Raw genomic sequence first — 20,476 nt, 5'->3', positions numbered from 1 at the left:
CTGGAATCTTAGCCCACACTCTTAACCATTTAAATTCACTGCCTCTCTGGTATTTTGGAGAAGAGGTTAGGCCGGGGTTGGGCAGGGCATTGAATACAAAGTGAAGAGGTGGGAATTTGACAAGCAATAACAACTAAGAGCCACAGAAGTTTTCAAGCATTGAAAGTTGGTCCACGATTTGTTGTGGAAAGATAATTTTGCCAGCAGTGTGCAGGAGGGAAAGAGACTAAAAACAGGAAAGTTTTTTCATTCAGCATATAATTAGGGGAGTCTTCTCTGCCCGGCGCCCTTGTAAGCTCTGGGGATGAAGGAAGTAAACAAGGCAGGCACTGTCCCTGCCCTCGTGGGGCTTTCTTTGTAGTTAAAAAAACAGCAAACACGTGGCCGCACAGACTAGGGGAGGAAGGAGGACGTTACTTTAGCGTAACCAGGGAAGGCCTCTCCCAAGGTGACGCTGGAACTGAGCACCAGCCTCTGAGGACCTGTGAGCAGAGCCCGGGTGAGAGCGGACCAGGCAGAGAGGAGTCTGTGGGAAGGATAGTTAGGACCGAGTTTGTGTCGGTTGCCCTGTATCCTTGGCCTCCGGAACTCTGCCGTGGCTCATGGCAGGCATCTGTGCATGTGTGTTGGGTGGATGGACGGAGCCCGGCAAGTCTGGATGGTGATGAGGGCTCGAACTAGGGCAGTGCCTCAGAGATGTGAACAGTTTCACGTGAAAATAATCAAGGTCAAACCATTAACTGCTTCAATTAAGTATTCTATTGATATTTAGTACTTTGCTTTTTTTTTTTTTTTCTAAATCATAATATTACTTCATGGAAGGGAGCATTAGTAAAGTGTTAAAGACCCAGTCAGACTCCTGGGTTCACATCTTAGCTGTAACCTTAATTAACTTTCTGCCTCCTTGTGACTCAGTTTCTTTTAAAAAAAAAAAAAAGTTCTCTCTAAAGAAATTCTCTCTAAAAAAGGTTTTTATAGGGATTAAATTAAATCATACATGTAAAGTGCTTAGCCCAGTGCCTGGCACATAGTCAATGCTCAGTAAATGTTAGCCCTTATTATTCTGGATACATGTTTGCTTGTATAAACACAGCCACTTAGAAAGGGCAAGACTACAGTCAGACCTGAGTTTGAACACCAGCCTTGTGGAGGTGCTGGAACCTTTCTGAGCCTGTTTTCTTCTTTGTAAAACAGAAATAACTATCTCATAAAAAGGTTTTCAATGAGATAATATTTATAAAAGCCCCCAGCTTCATACCTCATTGATGGTTGGGGCTCAGAAAGTGACTGCTATTATTATTTATTACTATTATTGTGTACTATTGCTGGCTACAGAGGTTTTCCTCAGGCTGAGACACCTTTATTTGCTCGATCATTCAGTGATTGGTGGGCGCTCAGCCTGCCTCCGTCCATCATTGTTTTATTAATGACACTGCTGCGAATCACTTTGGCCAGATTACTTTGGTATGGAAGGGGGCAGAGTTGGAAGTTGTCTAACTTCCTTGGACACATTCTCCAAATTGGAATTATGTTGTCAGTTATAATAATCATAGAACTTGTTGCATGTTGACAAATAATGCCTGTTTAAGTGAGCAGAGTACTTAAATCAGGTGGATTCACTTGGCCCTTTACAGTCCTTAAGAAACAAAAGACACCTTCAAGCACTGTCAGTAAGAGAGATAATGGGTTTGTTTTGATGCCAGATTGTCTGAACGCAGTCTCAGCTGCTTCTAGGAATAAGACAAAGCAGTGAGGAAGTGCCAGTTGAGTGATTCTTGGAGAAAAAAATTAGAAATGGGTGCCCGAACTCTAAAGTGTGAGTAAACATCCCCATTTCTGGATCCTGGTCAAAGCCAGTAAAGAAACATTTTCTCTGGGGTGAGAGTGTTAAGATTTATTCCATGACAGTCACACCATCTGTGACCTTGCAAGCAGTGTCATTGAATGACTTGCATGTTAGGGATTGACTCTTTGAATAATTTGGAAGCATACTTCTCCAGGCTTGGCAAGCTTGAGCTTTTGCTGAAGCCTCACTTGGAACTCTTTTTACTCAGTCACTTGCTAATTTCTGAGCATGCAACACTCCTGAAGGGATATTAATCACCAGTCATATCTAATGTTTCTGGATTACTTACTGTGTGTCAGGTATTGTTGTAAGTGCTTTGCATGTATTAACTCATTTAATCCTGGAAACTTGTAAACTAACAACTACTGCTGCTTCCATTTTACATTTGAGGATACCGAAACCCAGAGAAGTAAGTAGCTTGTCCTGGGTCATGTAGCTTCTAGTCCTGAGCTTGGATTAGAACACAGCCACTCTGGTTCCAGAACCCTTGCTCTTAGCCCTTCACTGCTCTACAAAGTGTCTGTGAGGCATGTGTCATTCCTGGTTTACACCTGGGACACTCTTCCCCAGGGCCCCTTGTGTCTCGCTCCCCATTTCCGGTGAGCTTTTTCAGCTTGTGTTTTCTTCGGTGCACTTTCCATCATCTGAAGTACTGTTCATTTGTTGGGATTCTTGTCTCTGGTCCTTGTTCTACCACTAGGATGCTGAGGGCAGACGTTCTTGCCTGCTTTGCTTACTGTCCTCCAGGGCTTACAGTGGTACCTGACGTGTACTAGGTGCTCAGTAAATACTTGATGAATGAATGCGTGGATGGTCGTGACATTGGTTCCTTCCCGAACCAGTATCATAAATCTGATTCCTCCCCGTCCCTCCCTGCACCTCTCCGTTATGTGTTCTCTAAAGGAAGAGAAAATTTTATTTATTGATTGATTTATTGATTTATTTATTTTAAATAAATTTATTTATTTATTATTGGCTGTGTTGGGTCTTCGTTGTTGGGTCTTCGTTGCTGCGTGCAGGCTTTCTCTAGTTGCAGTGAGCGGGGGCTACTCTTCATTGCGGTGCGCGGGCTTCTCATTGCGGTGGCTTCTCTTGTTGTGGAGCACAGGCTCTAGGTGCGTGGGCTTCACTAGCTGTGGCACGCAGGCTTCAGTAGTTGTGACTCACAGGCTGTAGAGTGCAGGCTCAATAGTTGTGACGCATGGACTTAGTTGCTCCGTGGCACGTGGGATCTTCCCGGACCAGGGCTTGAACCCGTGTCCCCTGCATTGGCAGGTGGATTCTTAACCATTGTGCCACCAGGGAAGTCCCAAAAAATTTATATATGATTCAAATTTATATCACTGAGTACATCAGCTATTTATTCTTATCTCATTCTCTTCCACGTGCAGTGATGGTATGTTTTCTGCAGCCATGGAGGTATTTTGGGGATGTATTTCGAATGATGTGTTAGGCTACCTCCTAGAAATACTGCCTTAGTCATCTTTTTTAAAATAAGAATTATTTTGTCCACATGCAAAAGAATGAAGTTGGACCCCCTAACATACACCCTACAGAAAATGAACTCAAAATGAATCATGGATATAAGAGCTAAAACTGTAAGACTTTTAGAAGAGTCACTTTGGGTTATGCAGTGGTTTCTTAGGTATACACCAAAAGCACAAGCAACAAAAGAAGAAATAGATAAATGGGACTATATAAAAATTAAACTTCTGTGCTGCAAACAAAACTGTCAAGAAAGTGAAAAGGCAACCAACCAAATGGGAGAAAATACTTACAAATCATGTATCTGATAAGGGACTAAGTATCCAGAATGTATGAAGAATTCTTAGAATGCAGTAAAAAGACAAATAACCTAATATAGAAATGGGCAAAGGACATTTTTTCAAAGAAAGTATACAAATAGCAAATAAGCACATGAAAAGATGCTCAGCATCACTCGTCATTAGGGAAATGTCAAACAAACCATAGAGACCCTGTTTCATACCCACTACAATGGCTACAATCAAAACGACAGATGAGAACGGGTGTTGACGAGGATGTGGAGAAGCTGAAACCCTCATACATTGCTGGTAGCATGTAAAATGGCACAGCCGCTTTGGAAAAACAGTTTGGCAGTCCCTCAAAATATTAAACTCAGAGTAACTATATGACCCAACAGTTCTACTCCTGGGTATCTACCCAAGAGAGATGAAAACATATATCCAGACAAAAAGTCATACACAAATGGTCATAGCAGCGTTATTCATAAAAAATGGCCAAAAAGTAAAAACAACCCAAATACCCATCAACTGAGAGATGGATAAATAAAATGTGGTACATCCATCCAGTGGAATATTATTTAGTCATAAACAGGAATAAGTACTGATAAGTGCTACAACATGATGAACTTTGAAAACATTATGGTAATCATAAGAGACCATAAGTTGTGCAATTCCACTTATATAAAATGTCCAGGATAGGCAAATCTATAGAGACAGAAAGCAGATTAGTCTTTGCCTGGGGCTGGGGGTGGATGGGTGGAGGGAGAGTGACTGTTGGTACAGGGTTTCTTTTAGGGAGGTTGAAATGGTCTAAAATTAGATGGTTGCATAGCCCTGTAAATATACTAAAAAGCATGGAATTATGTACTTGACATAGATGAATTGTATGGTATGTGAATTACATCTCAAAAAAAAAAAACTGTTTAAAGTGAGTATTACGTTGCCATGTCGACTTCCAGTTTGGTCTCCTATTCCTGAACACTTTCACGTTGGGAGTCCCACGTTGTAACCTGCACTGAAATGCTCTGTTTTCATGTCACTTGCCGCCTGGGCAGAGCCTGTATCTTTGTATCGCCAGAGTCCAGCACGGCTCCTGGCACTTAGAAACCACCCAGATATTTATTGAACTGAGATGACAGCAGTAATGCAGTTAGTCTAAGAGGGGAAAGTTACCCAGTCAGTATCTTAAAAACTCAGGGCTTCCTGCACCCTCTGTCCTTGCCCTTCCCATATACACGTCGTCACAACAACATCTGCTTCACTGTTTACAAAGCATTTTCTAATACCTTAATCATTTGAACCTAAAAGCAATTTTGTGAGGTTAGTATGACTATTACAGACATTTTGCAGAGGAGGAAACTGATTCAGAAAGGTTAAGTAACTCAACCGCAGCCACCCTGGGACATTGCCAGACTTGAGAGCCGGGGCCTTTCCACTCACATCCCTACCTTTGTAATAACGTCCCTGACCGCTGCGGACATGCTGGAATCATAGAGCGGGCCAGCTACAGATGGGTTATAAGCCTCTGAGTTTGTCTTATTTCAGATCAAGGAGAGGTTACCCTTTTGGTTACCCATTGAATTAGACTGGCAGTTCTCTGGCTTGAGCAGTTAAGAGTTAAACCCACCAGAAGAGGCATAAAATAAAAGTCAGCAGTCAGTTTTTCTCAATCCCTGTATTTTGTTGTAAACATGTATCTGCAGGTAAGAAAAATTGATTCTTATGATCAGATGCTGGTTCATGCTGTGCTCACGATTTTATTCATTTTGTTCTGAAGCAGCGGGTAATAAGCCCATTTGCTTGCTGTTCCCCATGACTGAGCCGGTTCTGCTGCACAGCAGTTGGAGAAATTCAGTTCAGCAGACATTTATTGATGTGCCTTCATGTGCCAGGCAGCGCGTGAGGAGCTGGGGGTTCAGGGACGAATAAGCTTCAGTCCTCGTTCTCAGAAAGTCCATAGTATTTTCCAGCTCCTTTCATCATGGCGTGCAGTTGTTCTTTGGGGAGGATTTGGATTTGTGTACCCATACATTTTGGTAACGTACAGTCCCTCTCTGAGAAAGTTACTATCTAAAATATAAGAACTTTTTGTTTGTGGAATGTACAGGGGAGAAGAAATGGCACAAATATTTAGAACTCAACAGTGATGCAATTTGATCTTTCACTTCTGAGCCAGCCTGTTAGATTCAGAGTTTGATGACATTTCATCCCTTCAGAGATTAATAGAAAACATTTACAGGCTCTGAATAAAAGCGTAAGGATTTACACAATTGAAAGTTAACCCAGCTGCCTCTCCATTCACATTTGCTGAGACATCATGTCTGTGCTTCTGTGAATTTATTTTAAAATGCTAGAAGTAGTGTGCCAACATTACAGAAGTGAGGGAAATGGAGGAAAATTACAAAGTGAAGTAAAACTAGTACCTAAGACATCACTGCCCTGATACTAAGAGGTGGCTGGGCCTTGGGCAAGCTGTCTTTGCAACTCCATCTCCTCATCATTGAAATTGAGAATAATTAGTACCCTCTTTTTTTTTTAAATTTATTTATTTATTTATTTTCGGCTGTGTTGGGTCTTCATTGCTGTGCACGGACTTTCTCTGTTTGCGGCGAGCAGGGGCTACTCTTCATTGCGGTGCACAGGCTTCTCATCGCTGTGGCTTCTCTCGTTGCGGAGCACGGGCTCTAGGCTCATGGGCTTCAGTAGTTGCTGCACGTGGGCTCAGTAGTTGTGGCTCACAGGCTCTAGAGCGCAGGCTCAGTAGTTGTGGCGCACGGGCTTAGCTGCTCCGAGGCATGTGGGTTCTTCCCAGACCAGGGCTTGAATACGTGTCCCCGGCTCTGATAGGCAGATTCTTAACCACTGTGCCACCAGGGAAGTCCCAATCAGTACCTTCTTTACGAGGCTTTGCCAGCCCTGAGCGAGACGGCCAGTGTGAAGCACAGGCCATTAAAAAGCCCACAATAAATGTGTATCTTATTAGAGCAAACGTAACCATTTTAAAATAGTCCTTTTGTCTTCTTTTTCCTGTTTTTCTACAGTTGTTTCCTTCTTGTACTTTTGTATCCTGGTTTCTTAGCTGCACATTATTACATGGTCATTTTCCATCTCACAGTGTGTTGTTCCTGTAATTTTTAGTGGTTGCACCCTGCTCCGTGGTAGGTGTGGGTGCACCGTTCCCCTGTCTTGGGGCGTTTGGTTGCTGCCAGGATTTCAGTGTTATAAATAGTGCTTCAGTGAACAGTTGTGTGTGTGGAATGTATTCAGTTGCTTCTTGGGAAACCTCAGGCAGGTTCCATCATCCCTGTGTCTCTGTTGCCTTCGTGCTAGATCGGGATAGGGCAGCATCCACCTGAGAGGACAGGTGCGTGGACAAATGAGGTAATATGACAAAGCAGATGCTCAGTGAACTTTGCTTCCTAACCTCTGTTTGGGTTTGTTGCTTGGGGCTTCCTCTCCATAGATGAGGTTTCATCATTCACCGCTTCCAGAAGTATGTTAGCAGTTTATAAAGTCAAAAGCATTATGTGAAAGAACCAATTTCTCTACACCCTCACTAGCAGTCATCCCAGGGTTTAACTATGTAACTCTCTTCCCTTTAAAATAATAGTGAAAAAACAGTCTCGTCTGTATTTGAGCAGCTTGTTAGGACAGGACTCACTTGAGCTCACTGCCCTAACCAGTCCTGACCTCATCTCACAAAGGTCGGGTTCCAGAGGCTGTTTGTAAGGCTTTTTCCAAAGCTTATAGTCCTCACATGCTTTCTACCAAATTGTAGTGTAAGTTGGTCCTTTGAAACTTAAAAATCCAGTGTATTTTATTCCTTACTGAAGTACATACTTACTATTGGATGTCTTTTTATTTTTCCAAACAGACCAGTAGTTTGCTCCAGAAGATCTGCTGTGGCTGGTCATAATTTTGATGATTCCCTTCCCTGCTCCCAAGAAAAGAAATCGGTGAGGGTAACCACATGTCCTGGTTTGCCCAGTTTATACTTGTCCTGATGACTTTGCATTTCCCACTTCACCCTCAAAAGTGACCTAGTTTGGAGGATAAGTTACATTGTCACCCTCCCCCCAGGGGATTCCTCAGCAGCTGGGGTATCTGCCTGCTCTTTCCACCTCACTCCTCCCCGAGACGACTTTCTCTCTGCCCAGCAGAGGCTTCAGCCACGTGGCTTTCTCCAAGCTTCCCCAGAGGGTCCTCACGTGTGCCCAGCCTCTTCTGAGTTAACATTAGCCCAATAGGCGTTCACACAAGTTTTCCCATTTCCTCACTCTTTTGCCCCCATATCTTGCTGATGGTCGCCAGTGGCATGGGCAGGGTAGGGCACTTTAAGTTTGCCTCAAAAGTTGCTCTTTGTCCTTTGGAATTAGTATTTTGCAGCTCAGTTCATCCCACTGGCAAATGTAAGGTTCCTCATTTCTCACCACTTGCAATTTTTTTTGACTTTAAACTGAGCGTAGTCTTTTTTTTTTTAAACTAAATTTCATACTTTTTTTCCAGATGCTTTGGCATCATATAGAGGCAGCCTTTGGTGCTTTTTTTTTTAATGAAGTATAATTGACTTACAGTATTATATTAGTTTCAGTGTACGACACAGTGATTTTATATTTTTATAAATTACAAAATGATCACCATGGTAAGTCTAGTTATCATCTGTCACCATACGTAGTTATTACAACGTTACTGACTATATTCCCTATGCTGTATATTACATCCCTGTGACATTTCCTTTATAACTGGAAGTTTATACTTCTTAATCTCTCTCACCTATCTCACTCATCTCTCTACCCCCATCCCCTTTGGCAACCATACATTTGTTCTCTGTATCTGTGAGTCTGTTTCAGTTTTGTTGTTTGTTTTGTTTTTTAGTTTCCACATATAAGTGAAATCATACAGTATTTGTCTTTCTCTGACTTATTTTGCTTAGCATAATACCCTATAGGTCAATCCATGTTGTCGCAAATGGCAAGATTTCATTCTTTTTTTATGGCTAATATTCCATTGTGTGTGTGTGTGTGTGTGTGTTTGTGTGTGTGTGTGTGTATGTGTATATATATATATCCCATCTTCTTTATCCATTCATCCATCAGTGGGCACTTAGGTTGCTTCCATATCTTGGCAGTTGTAAATAATTCTGCAGTGAACATAGAAGTGCATATATCTTTTCAAATTAGTGTTTTGTTTTCTTTGGAAAAATACCCAGAAGTGGGATTCCTGGATCATACAGTAGTTCTATTTTTAATTTTTTGAGGAACCTTCATACTGTTTTCTGTAGTGGCTGTACTAATTTACATTCCTGAATGAAGGTTCCCTTTTTTCCACATCCTTGCCAACACTTGTTACTTGGAGTCTTTTTGATGATAGCCATTCTGACAGGTGTAAGGTGGTATCTCATTGTGGCTTTATTTTGCATTTGCCTAATGATTAGTGATTTGAGCATATTTTCATGTGTCTATTGGCCATCTGTATAAAACTTCTTTGGAAAAATGTCTATTCAGATCTGCTGCCCATTTTGTTTGTTTGTTTGTTTATTTATTTATGGCTTGTGCTGGGTCCTCGTTTCTGTGCGAGGGCTTTCTCCAGTTGCGGCAAGCGGGGGCCACACCTCATCACGGTGTGCGGGCCTCTCACCATCGTGGCCTCTCCCGTTGCGGAGCACAGGCTCCAGACGCGCAGGCTCAGTAATCGTGGCTCACGGACCCAGCTGCTCCGCGGCATGTGGGATCCTCCCAGACCAGGGCTCGAACCCGTGTCCCCTGCACTGGCAGGCAGACTCCCAACCACTGCGCCACCAGGGAAGCCCCTGCTGCCCATTTTTTAATCAGGTTGTTTGGGTTTTTTTTGTTGTTGAGTTGTATAAGTTGCATATATCATTTGCAAGTATCTTCTCCCATTAAATAGACTGCTATCTTGTTGATAGTTTCCTTCGCTGTGCAAAAGCTTTTTAGTTCGATGTAGTCCCATTTGTTTATTTTTGCTTTTATGTCCCTTGCCTGAGGAGACAAAGCCCCCCAAAATATTGCTAAGACTGATATTAAAGCTCATACTGACAGTTTTATGGTTTCAGGTCTTACTTTTAAGTCTTTAATCCATTTTGAGTTTATTTTTGTATGTGGTGTGAGAAAGAAGTCCAGTTTCATTCTTGTGCATGTAGCTATCCAGTTTTCCAATACCATTTTTTTATTTATTTATTTTAATTTTATTTATTTATTTATTTATTTTTGGCTGTGTTGGGTCTTTGTTGCTGGGCGTGGGCTTTCTCTAGTTGCAGTGGGCGGGGACTACTCTTCATTGCGGTGCGCGGGCTTCTCACTGTGGTGGCTTCTCTTGTTGTGGAGCACAGGCTCTAGGCACGCAGGCTTCAGTAGTTGTGGCACTTGGGCTCAGTAGTTGTGGCTCGCGGGCTCTAGAGCACTGTCTCAGTAGTTGTGGTGTATGGGCTCAGTAGCTGTGGTGCATGGGCTTAGTTGCTCCGCAGCATGTGGGATCTTCCCGGACCAGGGCTCGAACCCGTGTCCCCTGCGTCGGCAGGCGGATTGTTAACCACTGCGCCACGAGGGAAGCCCTCCAATACCATTTACTGAAGAGACTGTCTTTTCCCCATGGTATATTCTTGCCTTCTTTGTCATAGATTAATTGAACGTATAAGTGCGGGTCTATTTCTGCACTCTCTGTTCTGTTCCTTTGATCTATGTGTCTGTTTTTGTGCCAGTGCCATACTGTTTTAATTTCTGTAGCTTTGTAGTGTAATTGGAAATCAGGGAGCATGATACCTCCAGCTTTGTTCTTCTTTCTCAAGATTGCTTTGGCTTTTGGGGGTCTTTTGTGTTTCCATATAAATTTTAGAATTATTCATTCTAGTTCTGTGAAAAATGCCACTGGTACTTTGACAGGGATTGCACTGAATCTGTAGGTTGCCTTGGGTAGTATGGTCATTTTAACAATATTAACTCTTCCAATCCATGAGCATGGTATATCTTTCCGTTTGTTTGTGTAGTCTTCAGTTTATTTCATCAGTGTCTTATAGTTTTCTGAGTACAAGTCCTTTACCTCCTTGGTTAGATTTATTCCTAGGTATTTTATTCTTTTTGATGGCAGTGTAAATGGGATTGTTTTCTTAATTTATCTTTCTGATATTTCATTGTTAGTATATAGAAATGCAACAGATTTCTGTATATTAATTTTGTATCCTTCAACTTTAGTCAATTCATTTGTTCTAATAGTTTTTTTTGGTGGCATCTTTAGGATTTTCTATGTGTAGTATCATGTCATCTGCAAACACTGACCGTTTACTTCTTCCTTTCCAATTTGGATTCCCTTTACCTCTTTTTCTTGTCTGATTGCTGTGGCTAGGACTTCCAATGCCAGGTTGAATCAAAGTGGCAACTGTGGGCATCCTTGTCTTATTCCTGATCTTAGAGGAAATGCTTTCAGCTTTTCACCATTGAGTATGATGTTGGCTGTATGTTTATCATATATGTCCTTTATTATGTTGAGTGTATTTCCTCTATACCTACTTTGTTAAGAGTTTTGATCATAAATGGATGTTGAATTTTGTCAAAAACTTTTTCTGCATCAATTGAGATGATCATATGATTTTTATTTTTCAATTTGTTAATCTGGTATATCACATTGATTAATTTGCAGATATTGAACCATTGTTGCATCCCTAGGATAAATCCCACTTGATCATGGTGTGTGATCCTTTTAGTATATTGTTAAATTCAATTTGGTGATATTTTGTTGAGGATTTTTACATCTAAGTTTATCATTGATATTGGCCTGTATTTTTCTTTTCTTTTCTTTTCTTTTCTTTTCTTTTTTTTTGTGGCATGTTTGTCTGGTTTTGGTATCAGGGTGATGCTGCCTGCTTGTTTGGTTTGGCATCAGGGTGATGCTGGATGTTTCCCAATCTTGGAGGAGTGGCCTTATGTAGGAGATGTCCTATGGGTCCCAGCAGCACTCTCCCTTCTGGTCACCAGGGCTATATAGGGGTGCCCCCTGTATGGGCCACATGGGCCCTTCTCTTGTGGTGGGGCTGACTTCTTTGGGCATGCTCATAGGCAGGGCTGGTCCCTGCCAGTTAGCTGCCAGGCCCTGCCTGTGTGGTGGCCACTGGCCTGCTGGTGGTTGGGGCTTGTCCAAGGGTGATTGGATGTAGGGCCTGGGGCTGGTTCTGACCCAGTAGTGAGCAGGCCTGGTGCTGATAGGCTACAGGGAGGACTCCAAGATGTCACTTGCCAGCACCAGTGTCCTCATGGTAGAATGAGCTCCTCAGAATGGCTGCCATCAGCATCTGTGTCCCCAGGAGTCCCAGTTGCCTCTTGGCTTCTCTAGAAGATCAGCAAGTTCACCACTTGCAATTTTTTAAATTATATCTGCTTTAAAGTTTATCTTAAATGTAAACCTTGCCCTTATCAAATATAATAAGTTTATTTATATTCATAAAGCGCCTCAAAAGCCCTCATGCAAACAGCAAGCAGGGCCAAGCTGAGTAAGCAGTACCAAGGACACAGCTATGGTGAGGCACACGACCCCCATCTCTGTGATTGGTCACAGGCAGAGTTTTGTTCACAAGATGAAAGTTTATAAATACAGAAGCTTCTGCATTGGAAAAACAAACACATATTAACCTCTCAGTGGTGACTACCTTTTGTACTTAGGTAACTATATTTTAACTGGCTAAAGGGCTTTGTGACTTGAGAGGCTCTCTTTCCCCCCAAACATGTGCCTGTGTTTCTGGGGTACTGTGTTCACGGTTTTAAGGTGGAAAAGCAAGTGTTTTGAATGAGAGATCCTGCCAGGTTGAACTAGTGCAGTGTCAGCTGGGGAACTGTAGTTCACAGGTCAGAATGTGAATTCACAGTGGAAAATTCGTTTTTCTGTTTGTTTTAACCAGGTGACTTTCGGATGGTTGTCGGAGAGGATAAGGCAAAAGTGTTGAATATTGTGAAGCCCAACATAGCCCACTTTCGTGAGCTCTACAGCAGCATTTTACAGGAGAATCCCCAAGTGGTGTATAAAATCCAGCAAGGCAGCCTGGAGGTAAACTATCTGTGGGAAATCCTGTGGATTTATGTTCTTCCATATATTTGAAATAAGGCTAAAAGGTACACAAATGACTAGTAAGTGACTAGTAGTAAGAGGCTGCCTTTGGAGAAGGGGACCAAGGGCTGACATGAGGCAGGGGGTGGGGACTGGTCTTCACCGTGTGTCTTTTTTGCCATTTGAAGTTCTTACTATGTATGTTAATTATTAATCAAAAATGAGTGAAAATCAACTCTGAAATTACCTTCTTTCCATCCCCAAGCCCATCTGCCTCCCCAGAGGTAGCCTTATTAACAGTTTGGCATGTTTTCTTCCAGATCTTGTTGCATGTACTTTTGTATATATTTGTACATATACACATGTATGAAGCAGTTTGGTCTTTTTTGTTTGGTTTTATTTTACATAAATGTATTCATACCAGTTATTCTGAAGCTTGTTTTTTCCCCACTTGTTATATGTATCATGTCTTGGAACTTTTCTTTTGATACATCAAACAAAACTTTCTTTCAAGGCATTCTTCAAAATATTAAATTTTTTGAAAAGAAAAATCAAAGAGCCTTTCCTTTGAGAAAAGTAATTTGCATTTAAGATGTTTTAAACTATAGAATTCATAGTTTTTTATCTTTAAGATAAGGAACACTATTTTACTTTTTAAATGCTCTTCCTCTTCCACATAATAGGGGCAATTAATATTATGTTGAATGACAAATTAATGGCATTTCTAGAACTGAAAGGGAACTTTAAAAAAGTAGGAATTATTTTAAATGTAATATTGGAGAATAACATGAATGCCCAGAATACCCACCACTCAGGTTAACAGATTTTGCCATGTTTGCTTTAGATTGAGGTTTTTTGTTTTTAATTTTTACTTTTCTCAAAGTAATGCATGCATATTGTTTAAAAAACCAAGTGGCACCCCAAGGTTTGTAACAAAAAGCAGCAGTTCCCTGCTGTACACTTTCCTACTTGTCTGTGCTGCTTCCCAGAGCAACTGCTTTTGTCTCCTTCACTGATTCTTCTTATGTTTACCTCCATATTTCTAAGTAATATGATTTGATTGTTATTCTTGATTTTTTTCTATTTGTACTTTATTTTTGTCATCTTTCTATGGAAAATGAGGATTTTTTACTCTCTTATGCACTGCAATCAACCCACATACATTCTCTCTCTCTCTTTCTCTCTCTCCTCCTCCCCCCCCCCGCCCCTCCACCGCTTATGCTCCATGTATAGTTATTACATAATTTTGGGTTAGGGTAATAGTCGATATTTACTTTATTATGACAACTGACTTTCTTCATTGCTAAGTTATACTACTATGAAATTTCCTTTCCTGTACAACTTTGTTTTTCTTGGAGTTAATCACCATCTCATTTCTTTCACTTGCTTAGTTTCTACGTACCTGTAACTAATTCACCCTCAAATTCTGCTACAAATCTGTAAAACATCTCCCACTGTAGACAGACACATCAGGTGTGTTCTCTGTTTCTTGCTTTTCTCGGGGACGTTCTTCCTGTAGCCCTGTGTCCCCTGTTCCTTTCGGGGCTGGTTGTGTTCTAGGCTTGATGCACAGCTCTTCTCCTGAAACTGTCCTTCCTTGTGTCTTGTAACAGTCTTTATTTTAACATCTAGTTTATCTGATACAAGTATTGCTACTCCCGCTTTCTTTTGATTTCCATTTGCATGGATATCTTTTTCCATCCCCTCACTTTCAGTCTGTATGTGTCCCTAGGTCTGAAGTGGGTCTCTTGTAGACAGCATATATATTGGTCTTGTTTTTGTATCCCTTCAGCGAGCCTGTGTCTTTTGGTTGGACCATTTAATCCATTCACGTTTAAGGTAATTATCGATATGTATGCTCCTGTTACCATTTTCTTAATTGTTTTGAGTTTGTTTGTGTAGGTCCTTTTCTTCTCTTGTGTTTCCACTTAGAGAAGTTCCTTTAGCATTTGTTGTAGAGCTGGATTGGTGGTGTTGAATTCTCTTAGCTTTTGCTTATCTGTAAAGCTTTTGATTTTTCCGTCAAATCTGAATGAGATCCTTGCCAGGTAGAGTAACCTTGGTTGTAAGTTCTTCCCTTTCATCACTTTAAATATATCATGCCACTCCCTCTGGCATGTAGAGTCTCTGCTGAGAAATCAGCTGTTAACCTTAGAGTTCCCTTGTATGTTATTTGTCATTTTTCCCTTATTGATTTCAATAATTTTTCTTTGTCTTTAATTTTTGTCAGTTTGATTACTGTGTGTCTCAGTGTGTTTCTCCTTGGGTTTATCCTTCCTGGGACTCTCTGCACTTCCTGGACTTGGATGGCTATTTCCTTTCCCATGTTAGGGAAGTTTTCAACTATAATCTCTTAAAATATTTTCTCAGGTCTTTTCTCTCTCTCTTCTCCTTCTGGGACCCCAATAATGCAAATGTTGTTGCGTTTAATGTTGTCCCAGTGGTCTCTTAGTCTGTCTCCAGTTCTTTTCATTCTTTTTTCTTTATTCTGTTCTGCGGCAGTGAACGCCACCATTCTGTCTTCCAGGTCACTTATCCATTCTTCTGCCTCAGTTATTCTGCTATTGAGTCCTTCTAGTGTATTTTTCATTTCAGTTATTGTATTGTTCATTTCTGTTTGTTTGTTCTTTAATTCTTTTAGGTGTTTGTTCTTTAATTCTTCTAGGTCTTTGTTAAACATTTCTTGCGTCTTCTCGATCTTTGCCTCCATTCTTTTTCCGAGGTCCTGGATCATCTTCACTATCGTTACTCTGAATTCTTTTTCTGGAAGGTTTCCTATCTCCACTTCATTTAGTTGTTTTTCTGGGGTTTTATCTTGTTGCTTCATCTGGTACATAGCCCTCTGCCTTTTCATCTTGTCTATCTTTCTGTGAATGTGGTTTTTGTTCTACAGGCTGCAGGAATGTAGTTCATGTTGCTTCTGCTGTCTGCCCTCTCATAGCTTTAAGTTTAATAGGATGCTTACTGTGTCCTCTGGGAGAAGCATTTCTTCTTTGGAAACTAGGATCTCTAGACCCACAGTCCTAAAGTTGTTGAGATGGGAAGCACAGATTGCCCAGGTGGTCCCTGGGAATGACAGTAAGCAAGGCTGTTTCTCCTTTTACCCTGTGGTTCCCAGACTCATGTAGTCTAGCAGTTGGGAACATAGTACTCTATAACGGCCATTAATTTAGGGCATATACTGTGCCCCACTGTCACAGGGTATCATCTCTAAGCTATTGCTCAGCTCTTCTTCAAAGCTCTTTCATTGGGTTTTTCAACAGTGACACTATTGACATTTTAGGCTGAATAATTCTTTGTTGTGGGGGCCAAAAATGTCCCCTTTTTGAGAACTACTGCTCTCCCAGGCTGGCAGCTCTGGCTCACTGTGTGGTAGGAACAGTGGAGCCATGATCCTGTGCCCGTCCTGCACCACTGCACCTCCTTTGCTCTAACGTGGGTCCCATAATTATGTTGCATGGTACAGCCATGCCAGTGAATCACACATTCTATGAGCCCTGTACAGTAGCCCTGTATTGGCTGAATCCTGTGGGCAGGAAAGGCACGCCCATGCTCAGAATATGAGTCACTTCCAGGCAAGATGAGTTGCTGCCTGTTCCCAGGTGGAAGGGATCCAGTGTAGTCAACTTATCACCAAGTGGCTGGTTAGTCTCAGGAGATGGTCGTGTTTTGAGGATCTCAGTGTTGGCCTCTGTTGCTGTCAGGATAGACTTTCAACCGCAGCAGTGTCTCAGTCAGCCTTGGTGAGTACAAGCCCCTGATATTGGATCTAGGCAGAGCCTCTCTCCCCACCGCCCGCTACTCCTGCTACAAGCCATTATGCCATCACTGAGATGACAGTGCCTGTTGAATCAACTGGCTAAATTGTTCTTTTGGTTGTTGTTGCTTCTTCTGTGTTGGATGCTCTCTGAAGGAAGCATTAACGTACAATACAAAGATCTTCATACTTTGTGTCCCCTCCCATAGGTCCATCCACATACCTCTTCCCCCAAATCCTGTCTTCCACCTTCTAACGTTTTTCCTTTTAGGTCCCTAACCAACCAATGAACCATTGTCCACTCTTTGAGTCTTTATATATTCTTATCTTGGGCCACTTTTTCCATGTAAAGTGGGTAACCAGGTGTGCCACCTGCAGCTTACTCATTGGGACGATAGCCCCTCATCAGTGTCTTCCAGGGCTATCCCTGGGTGTGGCTGTAATGCATCATTCTCACCTCGTACATACTACAAGCCAAATCATCCATGAAGCAAGCTCAGCCTTTATCCTCCTCCAAAAGCCTCCTTGTAGCCATGTGCATGAGCCAGTGGAGAAGTAGAACATTATGTGCTGGTGCAACAGTGGAAATTATGGGGGTCTGGGTTTCCTGTTTGTGCAGCTGACTTGTGCCCTCTGGCTTTGCTCATGTCCAATGCTGGTGTATCTCTTACATCCTACAGTGGATTTCTCTTGAGCTTCCTGACATTATGACTTGGTGAATCTGGCAGATCCCAGTTCATAATGGGCAGTTCTTGATACATGGTCATTTGATGTCCCATGGTTAGAAGCTCCATCTCTGCCAGGGTGTAGCATCTAGGAGCTGATTTCAAATGGTGTGTGGTTCTTCACTACAGATGGCGTGACCTTGCTCCAGAACCATAGCAGTCTACATTGTGATCTCCTACTGGGAGCCCACCATAACTTCCCACGGCTTCTCTGTACACTGAGGATACCTTTAGTACCATAGTTTACAGGGAGGTATGGCCCACGTGGTGGAGGGCTGCTTACCCTGCTGCCTGTATCTGTTGCAGAGCTCGTTTTTGCTCTGGCCCCTCACAGACCTGGCATCCTTTTATATCACTGGGTAAATGGCTCTGAGCATTATTCCCAAGTGTGGAATATGCTGCCTCTAGAACCTGAAGAGGCCTATCAGGCAGTGTGCTTCTTTCTTAGTGGTGAGAGGTACAAGATGCCGTAAGTTGATCTTTACTTTGGAGAGGATGTCCCAGAGTGCTCCAGACCACTTGACCCCTAAAAACCTCCCTGATGCGGTGGGCTCCTCAAAATTCATGAGGTTTATCTTTTACACTCTGGGGTGCATGTATCTACCAAGGCCTCCAGTGTACTTGCCCTTTAGTGGTCACCAGGTGATAGTAGCAACATGTCATTGATGTAGTGGACCAGTGAGATTATACAGAATATCCAAATAGTCTGGTTTTCTTTGAATATCTTATGACAGAGGGTGGGGGAGTTCACGTAGCCCTGAGGCAGGTCACAAGGTGTACTCTTGTCTGTCCTGTGTGAATGTGAGCTGTTTCTGATCCTGCTTCCTCTATGGATGGCAGAGAGTGCATTCGCCAGGCCTGTGGCCCCGTCCAGGCACCTGAGGTTCTGTTGATGCGCTTCAGCAGACTTACCACTTCTGGCACAGCCGATACAACGGGGCTTCTACTTGGTTGAGTTTGTGGTGGTTTGCTACAATCTGCCAGAATCCATTTGGATTTTGTGAAGACCAGACTCAATGGAGATATGATGGGACCATCAGCTCTAGTATTAGTCAGGGTTCTCCAGAGAAACAGGACCAATAGGATACATAGAGAAAGATTTATTTTAGGGAATTAACTTGCAGAGTTGTGAGGGTTGGCAAGTTTGAAATTTTCAGGGCAAGCCAGCAGGCCGGAGACCCAGGGAAGAGCGTGTTGTACTCTTGAGTCCGAGGGCAAGCTGGAGGCAGACTTCCGACTTCCTCAGGAAACTTTAGTCTTTTTTCACAAGGCCTTCAGCTGACTGGATGAGGCCCATCCGTATTAACGGGGTCATCTGCTACTCAGAGTCTACTGACTTAGAAAGATACCTTTACAGTAACATCTGGACTCAAGTTTAACCAAGCAACTGGGCCCTGTAGCCTAGCCAAGTTGACATACAAAATTAAACATCACACCCCTGCATCCTTCAGGTCTATAGGTGGCATTAATCTCTGCCATTCCTCCTGTGATGTGGTTTTGTTTTTTCATTACTCTTTTGGCCAGGGGGTGAGAACGGCAGCTTCAGAGGCTTCCACTTGGCCTTCTACACTGCGATAGCTCCAAAATGCTGTCTGAGAATGTGCTTTCTAGGACCACTCTTGGTACCAATTGTGTAGGATCAGGATTGGGGAGATTAGAAACAAAGACTTCATCTGATCCTGTGACGGCACTATGGAGCTCGATGGCCCTTCCTAGCTCTCCCCACTTGGGGCAAAGAGGCCAGGCCTTTGTACTCCTTCCTGCATTTTCCAGTCTTTGGATACAGGCAGCTCCCTTTGCCTGCAGACAGTTCTGGGAGGGACTCTGAGAGAGGGCGTCAGCCAACTTTCCCAGCAGCTAGCAGAATGAGTACCTTGCCCCCAAAGCCAGGATCTGGTCGGTACAACACAGCATCCACTATCATATGACCATATCTGCTTTTTTAAAACATCAGCCTTATTGAGATACAATTTACATAGCATACAATTCGGTGGTTTTTAGTCTATTTACAGAGTTGTGCAACCATCAGCACAATCTAGTTTTACAACATTTTCATCACAAAAAGAAACCCCATTCCCAGTAGCAGTACCTAGCTTCCCCTCCCGCCAGGCAGCCACTAATCTACTTTCTGACTCCGTGGATTTGCCTATTCTAGACACTTCCTGTAAATGGAATCATAGAACATGTGGTCTTTTCCATGTCTGCTTTTAAAATGCAATTTGACTCATAATTTAACTGAATGCTTTCACTTTTGTGTTTTAATGAGAATTAAAGAGTAAGGATAATTAGAATTTTGCAATTTATTTGAACATGTCACCTAATATTTTGTCTTTAAACACATGCTTTCAAACAAAAACTCCAGTGCATTCTTTTCCTCAAGAGAAAGCAGTGGCAAATACTGTTTTCTAATTCCTCGTATTACTCAGCCATTTTGGCATCTCTAAAATTCCTGGAAGTTTCATAGGTAAATCCTTGAAATATAAGATCCTAGTGACCTAATCTCAATACTTGGCCCCAAAATATGAGTCTATAAATGTCATTTCTAGCATATTTTACAGAAATATTCACATTTTTTGTCATTTATCTAGCCAAAGCTAAGTAGAGGTTGAATGCTGTGAATTTAGGACCATCTCAATGATAAATATGAAATATTTAGGTTAAAAAAAACTTCACCTTATTGGAGCCACTAAATAATAGCATTTTCTTCTTTTTTGCATAGATTTTATAGATAAAACTAGAAAATCTAGACATTGGCATATACTCAGTAAATATTTGTTGAATGAAAAAAATGGTAGAATGAAAGAATTCTAATTATTAAGAAAGTTGGTCATATCTGGAAAATCCAAATCTAAAATTTAATACATTCATTTATCTAATTTTTTTTCTTACTGTTCTCTTAAAGTTACAACCTAAACATTTGTTAAAAGAATACAAGACAGATTCTTACCGGGAGAATAATGTGATGAGCTGCCGAGGGCAGTGGTACTGGTTTTCACCTTGGCAGGCAGTCGATGTTTACATGATTTTGGAAAACTTTAGTTCCATGACGTAAAATATATTAGACTAGGAGTTAGGGAAGCTGGGTGTGGGCTTAGCTCTATGGATAACTTTTGATTCACAGGTTTCCAAGTAAAGTCTAATGCATAGTTTTATATATGTTTTATTTCTGTATTTTTCTTTAAATTTGATGTATTTTAGAATACACTGGGAACAGAAACCCTTGGTATAACTTACTGCTATTTAAGAAATAATGACAACTAAGTTTTATTGGTGTAGTTATTCATCCTCTTATTTAACCGATGTTTTTTGAGTACCTACTGTGTGCCAGGGGATT

General features: G+C 41.8%; 1 protein-coding gene across 7 annotated transcripts in view; it reads left to right on the top strand.

The window, feature by feature from the left end:
- The window catches only part of LOC309639020 (phosphatidate cytidylyltransferase, mitochondrial), a 264,790-nt gene that overhangs the window by 16,721 nt on the left and 227,593 nt on the right, over positions 1-20,476 (top strand). For 6 of the 7 annotated variants that reach the window (XM_082415725.1, XM_082415720.1, XM_082415729.1 and 3 more), the window contains one exon: positions 12,515-12,660. The exons of the other annotated variant lie outside the window; for it this stretch is intronic. In XM_082415725.1, coding sequence (XP_082271851.1) covers positions 12,515-12,660 — 146 coding nt within the window. The remainder of the gene's footprint in view (positions 1-12,514; positions 12,661-20,476) is intronic. 7 annotated transcript variants of the gene reach the window in all.

This window comes from Balaenoptera physalus, assembly GCF_965194825.1.
Source record: "Balaenoptera physalus genome assembly, chromosome: 11".
Classification (NCBI taxonomy): Eukaryota; Metazoa; Chordata; class Mammalia; order Artiodactyla; family Balaenopteridae; genus Balaenoptera; species Balaenoptera physalus.
Note: the sequence above shows the minus strand (reverse complement) of the source record. Positions and strands in the feature narration are given on the sequence as shown.